This window comes from Lipophrys pholis, assembly GCF_963383615.2.
Source record: "Lipophrys pholis genome assembly, chromosome: 4".
Classification (NCBI taxonomy): domain Eukaryota; kingdom Metazoa; phylum Chordata; class Actinopteri; order Blenniiformes; family Blenniidae; genus Lipophrys; species Lipophrys pholis.
This window is the reverse complement of record NC_137637.1, coordinates 22533657-22543362: the sequence shown is the minus strand read 5'-3', so window position 1 is coordinate 22543362 and position 9706 is coordinate 22533657. Positions and strand designations below refer to the sequence as shown.

At 40.5% G+C, this 9706-nt stretch overlaps 1 protein-coding gene across 1 annotated transcript; it reads right to left on the bottom strand.

Annotated features, from left to right (window-relative positions):
• Positions 1-882: 882 nt before the first annotated feature.
• irf6 (interferon regulatory factor 6) lies at positions 883-8120 on the bottom strand. Its single transcript, XM_080462522.1, has 8 exons — positions 7870-8120; positions 7369-7543; positions 4545-4740; positions 4361-4456; positions 4013-4252; positions 2556-2948; positions 2353-2471; positions 883-1871 (listed from the first exon to the last, which is right to left on the bottom strand). The coding sequence occupies exons 2-8, from the start codon at positions 7540-7542 to the stop codon at positions 1647-1649; spliced, it is 1443 nt and encodes a 480-aa protein (XP_080318648.1). The 5' UTR covers position 7543; positions 7870-8120; the 3' UTR covers positions 883-1646.
• Between the last annotated feature and the right edge of the window lie 1586 nt (positions 8121-9706).

The window sequence follows — 9706 nt, the reverse complement described above, 5'->3', positions numbered from 1 at the left end:
CAAGGAGACTTCCTCATAAAGGGAGAAGCTCAAAGTCCACCAGTGGCTGGAAAAAGTGAGGCACGTGAGCGTGTGAGATCTTTACTGTGAGCAAAGGTTATGAGATATGGATATATCACCTCGCCCAGGAAAATGTCTTCACTATATTTAAATTAACGTGTTTTTTTTTCCCTCTTGTGTACAGGTGAAACTCAAAACATTCAACATTCAACAGTCAAATGTTTAACAGAAAATTCAATTATCCATGAAGCCAAATCTAAAATAGTCAGAAAATGAAGTGAGAAAGATTCAACTTGTCTGGATTTTGTCACTTGAGCCCGCAAACAAGCATCGTGTTAGTGGGAGTAAGATGGAGCGCTGTCCACCTTTACGTCATGTCGGGTGGAGTCAGTAAGCCAAATATTAACCAACAAGAGTTCCTCAGTTATCTAATAAACACAAGGTAAAGCAGCAGGACTACAATTAGCGCAAAGGCATTTACAAGTGACTCATTGGTTCGATAAAAGAAAATAAATGATCACACAGGGTTCACTTTAATCAGATCAGCTTGATGTGCTGCGAAACTGCCAACGTTGGTCCTTCTTTCAGTGCAACTCCTGCCGCTTGGAGCAAAGTGTGATAGAAGTGCACATTTAAAATTAAAATTCTACAACTACTAAAATAGAGAAGAAAAAAAACTTCCCACGCAAGTCTAAACAATTTAATACAACCTAAAACTGATGAAAATAAATGATTTGGTTAACCAGTAATCATCAGTCAACCGCACAGCATCACCCCGTTACCTCAGCATTCCCAGACCGTCAGCCACAACATACATGAAAATATCAGATTAAGTAAACATGCCAAGCGACACCACATCATTTCCAATAAGTACTCTAGACGTGGTATTTTAGCATTTTATTGATACGATAAACATGCGATCACAAGGTGAATTGTACATTCAACAAGCCTTGAAACAAATCAGCACTTTAGGAGGAATGCCTCCACTTCCAAAGAGATCCAGGCAGCTTATTGTGCTGCATATAAAAGGGCTACCTGAATACAAAGAGCTGAAAATGAAAGGACTGATAAAACCGTGGTTTTTGTCGATCATTTCTAGAAAAGCTCATCCACTGGGCCAATAACGTTCTTAAGAACTGGTCTCCACTGGCCTGACGAGTCAAAAAAAATAACCACATTCATCCACCTTTAATTCACATTATACTACATTCTGCCCCAAAATACAAACCACACATTAAAACGCTTCAAAACATTAAAAAGGCAAACATTTAAAGGCTTTTTTTTTTTTGTTGTTGCCCCATTTCATTATGACAAAGTCTGGTCATCTCTGACCCATAGTGGATAAATAATGCACCGAGCAAAATCTGTAACTCATTAACTGTGTTCAATGTTCCTTTGAGGCAGGGAGGACTTTGGCCCATGCAAGCATGGCGTCTATTTACAGTTCCTAATGCAGAATAGCTCAGTTTAAGGCACAACTCCTACGTTTATAAAGAAGCATACGTGTATAATAGAAACCAAGAAACAGGTGAATCCTAGACTACATATTGGACACACTTGTACATATGACGACACAGATTACTGTTAACAGCAGGTAACTCTCAGTCGCTGTAGGAAATATCGATCACGGTTCAGTGTTTGCTGCTTCACTGAGCCTGCAGAGCCTGGACAGTGTTCAAGGCCTGGCCGGGGGGCAACACCCAGCTCTCCTGCCCCTGCTGGAGCAGGCAGTACACCTGCTTCAGGTGGGACACGATGTTGTCTTTGATATCTGGGATGGAAATCTGCAGGCGAATGCTGCCGCTGTCCAACGATCGCATGTTGTCTCCGGAAAACATCTCGCTTATCATGCGAGCGACCACCGGGATGATCTGCAGGGGGAAAGAACCACAGCAGGAAAATATCTCAAAACTTGTTTTAGTGGGTGGCAAAATGTAACCCCTTTATTTTGATAAGTCGGGCAAACCTCAACATTTGATTCTCATCCAAGTGAGCACAGATCTACAGAAAGTTAGAATTTCAGCTGGATCTCTCTGGCATATATATTTCAAGAACTTCCAAAGCTTTTATAGACGAGATTTAAAAGCTCTGCCAACTGTAAGATACACAAATCCAGCTGATTACTTATTCAGCACTGTGTATCCTTTGAAAGGATTTTAAATGTATTTCTTCCTAACTAATCAAAAGAAGAGCTGAGAGTTCACATAACATCACATCCATTTGTTGACCAACAAATCCAACTGCAATTATTTGATTCTAAATATAAGATTTGCGGTATACAGTCTGACTGCACATTCACTGATCTGCAGTATCTGTTGAAAACCTCTGAAAATACTAAAGATGTGTCCGTACCTGAACCATGATGAGCTTCCTCTCTTTGGGTCTGCCATCAGGCCACTCCTCTCCAAAGCACAGATTAATTTCAAAATGAGGAGGGGTTGGCGTCTGACCGCGCTGGTGGGCGATCACACCTGTACATCAAAGATGTGAAAGGAATCCCATCAAACTGTAGAACCAAGTTCTACACTGAAAAGGTGTCAGAATCATTAACTCACCACTGAGAAAGGACTCCAGACAGAAGAGTTTAATCTTTCTCTGCCGCTCGATGAGATTTGGTGCGGCTGGGTTTGGTGCACAGGGGCCAGACCAGTACACCTTACACTGGCACAGACGCACCGCATAGATATCGTGGCCGTTGACCTCCAGAATCAGGCCTCTGTCCATCACGTCCAGCAGGCGGTTGGTGAAGACCCTCTGCTTGTCGTTGGTGATGTGCTCTGTGGTCGGGAAGCGTAACTGCTCCAGGTTCACCGGCCCAAACAGCTCCTCCTGGTTGACCATGGGTCCCAGGTCTCCGTAGAACAGCCTGCAGCCTTGCGGGTTACTGACATTCACAACGGAACACATCTCCTTCCCCCGGTAGAGGAACTGCACCTCCAGGTCCGTCACTGGGTCACAGAAGACACATTTTAAGACGAGGCTTGGTACACGGTCACCCATTCAAGCTTTAGTTACACTGCACCGTTCAGACAAATACACAGTCATTTAAAAGTCTTTAAACTAGTTTAGCCTAGTTGTGGGAAAAAATTTTTTTTTAAATCTACAGTGAGAATACTTTAGGTTGTTGCTCTGCATCATGTGAAGAAATACATATGGATTAAAAAACGTTTTGTGGTTACCATATTTGATTTTTATCATCATTTCTTTTATTTAGATTTTGAGTATTTGTGTTTTACATTGTGTTGTACTCATAATTTTATATATATATATATATATATATATATATATATGCGCATTTGTGAATAAAATTCTGGACAACTTCAAAAAGTGAGACAATGTAATGAATTTGACAGCTTAAACAATAATTTATGTTTGATTTTTAAAAGGAACAGTCAACCAAAGCTATAATCATTCATTTTATTGGATTTACACAAGAACGTCCAAATCTTTCTATTTCCATTTCTAAAATAAAATGATCTGTCCAATCAGCAAATTAAAGAAAAAGAATCCAGGAGCCAAAATACATAAAACCGAAAGCTTCATTCTTCAATTTTCAGTCAAAAGAAATGCATCAAAACCTGGAATTCAATAAGCTGAAGAATTCTTGTAATCTCACTTTTAAAAAGATTATCAGAAGCTTATAAACAATTTTCAATTAACAGAATAATGTCAACATCTAATGTCGTAAAACAAGGTCAGTGAATTCTTAAACTGCTCATCGTAGCCCTGTTTGAATAATAAAGCTTGTGTGGATACGGAAAAATAAATATTGGACATTTGGACAAAGTCAGTATCAATTCAATTCAATTCAACTTTATTTATATAGCACCAAATACAACACAGTCATTTCTAGGTGCTTTTAACAGAGAAAAAAAGAAAAACCCAATAAATCCACGGGTGTTTTTCCAAATTTAGCCTGACTGTTCAGCGACAGGGATTATTTGCTGGCTGCTTTTAAATTGACTGACATCTTCTTTTTCCATGAATATGACGACGGACAGAGCACACTTACTTGGGAGAGAGCTGATCCACGTTTCCGGAGACACAAAAAAGTTTTCAGTGAGAGGAGGCGGCGGCACGGAGGCATCCGGCAGAGGAGCAGGGGGCAGGACATCCAGAGCAGCCGACTGCATCTCCACATCGACGGGCTCCTCTTTGGGCCAGACCTCATTTGAAGGCGGGCAGCTGGGTGGTTGCATGGAGGAGTCCGAGCCCATCGGGGACCACATGATAAGAGGAGAGGGACTCGTACCTAAGTAAGGAGAGAAGGAATTCATGATTCGGCACTTTTCTAACTTGCCGTTATATCATCAAAAGAAAAGAAAAGAAAAGAAATAATTGTTGGGGAAAGGTCCTTTACCATTGGATGGGTATGGAGGGAGAGAGCCAGGTGTACTTGGAATATCTTCCTCACCAACATCATCATCATGTGGCGTCCAAGAACCTTCCGAGGAGGCTGTGGGGAACAGACCAGGATTTAAATGTGATGATTGGAGCATTGTTATGATAACGATGAAGGAAATATTGAAGCAGATTGTGTTTGCCTTGGTTAGTGCTGGACTGCGGGATGTCACAGACATCATATATCTTCAAAGGATTCATGGGGACCTCTTTGGTGCCGTCGTAGACGAGGTTGAATTCTCGGCTTTTATTCAAGGCACATCTGAGCTGGGCTTTCCACTTTGCAGGATCTGGTTCATCAACTCCCTCCTGGAACTTCCCGGTTTCTACAGCCCACGCCTCGAGGAGTGTCAACAACAAAATGATGTCAATTTAAGTTTTTACATTTTCATACAATGCACCGGATCAACCGATCTATGTTTACAAGCCTTTGTATAAAACCGGTCTATAGATTTGTGGTTAAATAAAGGATCACATCAGTTCTGAAGGGTTAATTTGCATCAGGCACACGCCATCTACTCAGTTTATTAAATAGTGAATGGATTTCACTTATAAAGCATATGTTCTCATCTTATACAAGGTTTTTCATACCTTAACACCAGACAACAAGTATGACCCCTCCCATATCTAGTAGTGTGAGACCTAGTAGGGCCACCAAGCCTTTCTGTGTTGTTTACATGTTCTCCCTGTGCATGTGTGGGTTTCCTTCCTTCCAAAAACATCCATTTGGGGCTCTAAAATTGCCTATAGTTGTGAATGTGTTCAGACTATGATGGACTCGGACCTTTTCAGGATGGACCCTGTCTCCTCTGGTTGTCAGCCTCGTTAGCACAGCTCGATAGTCAAGCCATGATTTGGTTGATCAAATTTGTAAATAAAAAAAAAAGCTCATAAAGCAAAAATAAAAGTGCTAAAATGTATTCTAGTTTCACTTAGAAGAGAGAACTATCACGGAAAAATGTGGCTCACGATGAAATTCGATGATTGATTAAATCAAGCCCGTGTTTCCGGGCTCGTTAACTTAGTAACAACCTGGATTTTCAGCTAAACGTACAGCTGCGCAAAAATAGTTAACCAGAGACTCCAGGGATAACAGTGTTCGATTCCACTTACCGATATTAAGAAATGCAAAAGCTTCGGACGTTTGTTAATTTACTGCTGAGGCTTCAGGTTGAGTCTCTGGACGAGCCGCGCACCTGTATCGCGTGAAATTAACCCAACCCTGATTGGCTGAAAAAGACGGAGTCGCCTGGTTGGCTGCTCGTGTTTTCTAGATCGAATCCGTACAGACCCTGTATTTACATACACGCCAACGAAACCGCCATATTGCACCGGGCAACGGTGGATACACACAACTCCAGAATAAAAGCTTTTCGGGATAAAAAAAAAAAAAAAAAAGAAAAAAAAAAGGTCACGTGCCGAGGTATACAGTATACAGGGGGGTCAAATATGTGGCCAAAACTGGCCCGCATGAAGATGGTGGACTGCTTGGTGACGTTCAAATAATAAAATCATAAAGAAAAGACCAACATTATTTTTTCAATACGGACGACTGTTGTTTAAAATATATTCATTGGAATGTAGTCATTTGCATGATGCTCCCTTTCGCTTAAACAAAGACAATCATTTCCAACTGTCATTTTTCAACGATTTTTTTTTAAATGTTTACAGTGGTCGTTCCCACTTCAGATCAAATTGTGATCTTGTTTGTGGCCGCTGGCTGAACTAAAGAGGCATCACAGAACTTTTCTTGTATTTTATCTTAAAACAGCCACAGCCCGCTGACTTAAAAAATACAAAGCAAGTTTTGCTACTAATAAATATTAACAGAGATACTCACAGTCAATCTGCTTTATACAATTCCCCCAAACAATGTATAATGAAAAAAAATACAGTACAGTATCAACAATATTCAACATTTCTGTAGAATATTTAACAGATCAGTGCAACGAAGAACTGTGAAATAAGCTTTGTTGTTGTAGTACTTAAGTATTATATTTGTGTAGAAATATATTAACAGCATACAGATAAAATAATGGTTAAGATGAAGACAATGAAATACTTTCACAGTAATGTAACACCTAAATAATAAACACATTATTGAAAACTGTAGTATTACACATTTAAATACTAAAAGAATTGAGTTGTTAAGAAAATAGCTAAATGTTCTTTGTATCAATTTTGTAATGACATTATTACCATCAAAACATTACAAGCTATATAAATGTAGCAAATATAAAAAATCTTCTGCAAATGTTCAGCCATCAGCAGGATTGTATCAAACTGCTGCAGATAACATTTTTGGGGCCTGGCGCTGCACGTGAGTGCAACCTATGATGATACTTTTAACACTTATATTCTTTCTAACATGAGGCAGAATCACTTTATATACCACATATCATCAGTGGCAGGCCTTTAAAATAAAGCCATTCGCAAGACATTGTTGATGGAACAGCTAAAGACAATTGTTGTCTCCAGGTCTTCGTGGGTTTGCATTTTAATGTATCTGATATTCTTTTCTTTTGCCGTTTTTCTGCAACAATTTCCATTTTGATTGTTTCTTTCAAATTCCATTTTTCCAATGAAACTGACAGCTTGACAAAGCATAATGAAAATCTTCATAGAGTATCACAGAAGAACGAATAATTTTCCAAAATCATTGTTAAAAAAAAACCGCTTTTCATTTGGAGTTAATCAGATGTTGCACCAGCGTGTCTCTAAAGTCTTGTCGGTCAGTGAGTGGACCTTGAATATCTGACATAAGAGGCCTATGAGACTCTATGTCAGAAGTTACAAAACAATGTTGCATACCAAGGTGTACCGTAATTCCACAAAAAGATACATAGTGACACTTGTAAGCCAACATGTCCTTGGTGAGTTGTGCTGGAGGAGGACTCAGCCCTCGGTCCCGCAGAGACTTTATGTTGGACACGCTATCAGTTCTATCAGCAGCAAAAACATCTTTACCTTGAATATGGTGTCCTCGTCTTCATGCTGAGGTGTGTGTCGAGTCGCATGTTTCCACGGGATCCTGAAGCGCATGGCCTCCCGGTCCATCCACACCAGACCCGGGTACCGGCCGATGTCCACCTGGGCGACCAGCCACGGCTTCAGGCGGACACGTCGAGGCGTGACGGACATCCTGGGAAAACACAAGTCAGTCCCACCTGCATTGGACTGGACATAGAGACACTTTTCCTAGACAGCAGTCAAATATCGTTGAGCTGCAGATCTCTCCCCAAACCCCCCCCCCCCCTCCCCCCTCCCCTCCCCTCCCCTCCGGGACTTTCCAAACATTCAAAAGCTGCATGATTTCACTTTGTTTATTTATTTATTCACCGTGTTCACGCAGCCGCCGCATGTCAGATCCGTTTGGATTGTTCACATTAGCTTTAAATATGTGGGTAAAAGCTGGCTCGACCCAAAACGGAAGAGTTGCGCACTGAGGTGAGACGCGCATACACATACCTGTGGTGAAGCAGGAAGTCAGGGCGCTCGTTTTAACGTCGGCCTGCAACTGGGATTCAAACCACCGGCACCCCCGAGCTTTCCACTGACCCACCCTCAGCAAACTTTATCGGCGATCGCTTATAGTCAGCGGACTGATGATTACAACCGGAGGAGACGCGGATGTTTTTCTCCCCGCCGCGGTTCTTCCCCCTTCCTCGCCGAAACTCGCTCAGGTAGGGTCGTGACGTCACACAACCGACACACCTTTCCCGGCAAGTTTTTCCTCCCCATAACAGGAAACTTCAGCTTCTTGATTTCTTTTCCGTGTTGAGAAAAGAGTGCAGAAAAGATACTCAGTCCATCAGTCTTGATCTGAACATGAAAATATGTGTTTGTGAAATATTTGTAGGTTGAACATTTTCTATTCAGTCGGTATATCAAACTATGTTACAGGGATTGACGTAACATCTGAACTGAAGGTAAAAATCGAGTGCTTTAATGTGTCATTTTATGGTGTTTTCTGGGCATTTTCAGACACATTTGTTGTAATCCTACAATTCCCAAGATCATGTTCTTCATGAAAGTAAACACTCCGCTTCAGAGCATTTATAACGTAACCGGCGGGGAAGGCGGGGTTTCTCACAATTAGTAGTAGATTAAAATTATAGAGCAGGAGTATGACCGAATGATGATCTCTAATGGGAACAACAGCCCGCTCAATATTAAGAAGGCACTCCCTGAAACTACTCACTATCCGGAGACTGTCCCCCCCCCCCCCCCCCCCCCCCTTCCTAGTTTCACATGAATGTGCATAAAATCCATTGTGATGTTAATGTTGAAGTTTTGCATTGAATGATGTTGGTGGATGTGATGGTCTTCACTAATGTGAGTGATTGCATTACAAGTGATATGGATGTTGAATATGTAGCGTCTCATTGTCCCAACATACATCTAATCTAAAGTTGAATGGTAAGAATGGGACAATAGCAGAAACATGAACTCTTTCATTAATTAACCCTCTCATTAACATTTATTTCAATATCTATCAAATGTGTTTAATAGCCACGTAGCTGCAGTCGGCGAAATGCAAAAACTTAACTTCCCATTTCAACTTTGCGTTAAGCTTTATAAGCAACTAAGTCCATATAAAATATATGCCCATATCTTTTGTGTTTCTTTATGTGAACTTTGCTCGTGTTGCTAATCAATAGATGACTTAGATTTTCACTCCTGGACAACAGGTTGGTGTATACACATGCATACCCCATCTTTAGCTCTCACAATAAACCTTGTTGCTAATTTTAAATCTGTGGGTTGAAGTTGATATCAGACTTGATCTATCGGACAGCAACCCACAGAGATCAGACATAAACTTCTTTCTTCTTCTATCTTTAGTTGTATAATCCTGCAGTGGCATAATTAAAGAGATTGAAGAGATTTCCATCTTTGCAAATGATGTATTCAGACTTCTCGCCATGTCCAAACACCTTTAGAGTTTACTTTCTCCAAACTGCAATGTCAATAAAGATTGAGCGAGAAGTTCATTCATCACATTATAGTGTTCAATGACAACAAAATTACACAATTTGTAATTTGTCCCAGGCTCATTCATTAGAGTCACTCTGAAGAACAAACAGCTGATATCAGATGAAGAACTGAGTCAGAGGAAAGAATCATTTTTTTGATAAACTTCTTTTATTTCAAAATATATATAAATAACTATTCTTATGTTTGTAGAATGTCACGTCTAATGACTTGTTCATAATCATAAATCAGCTTTGCTGAGAAGGCCTTACAGAATATCTATATACAGTGACACTGCATAAAATACGAGAAATAACAGGTGAGTGTCAGA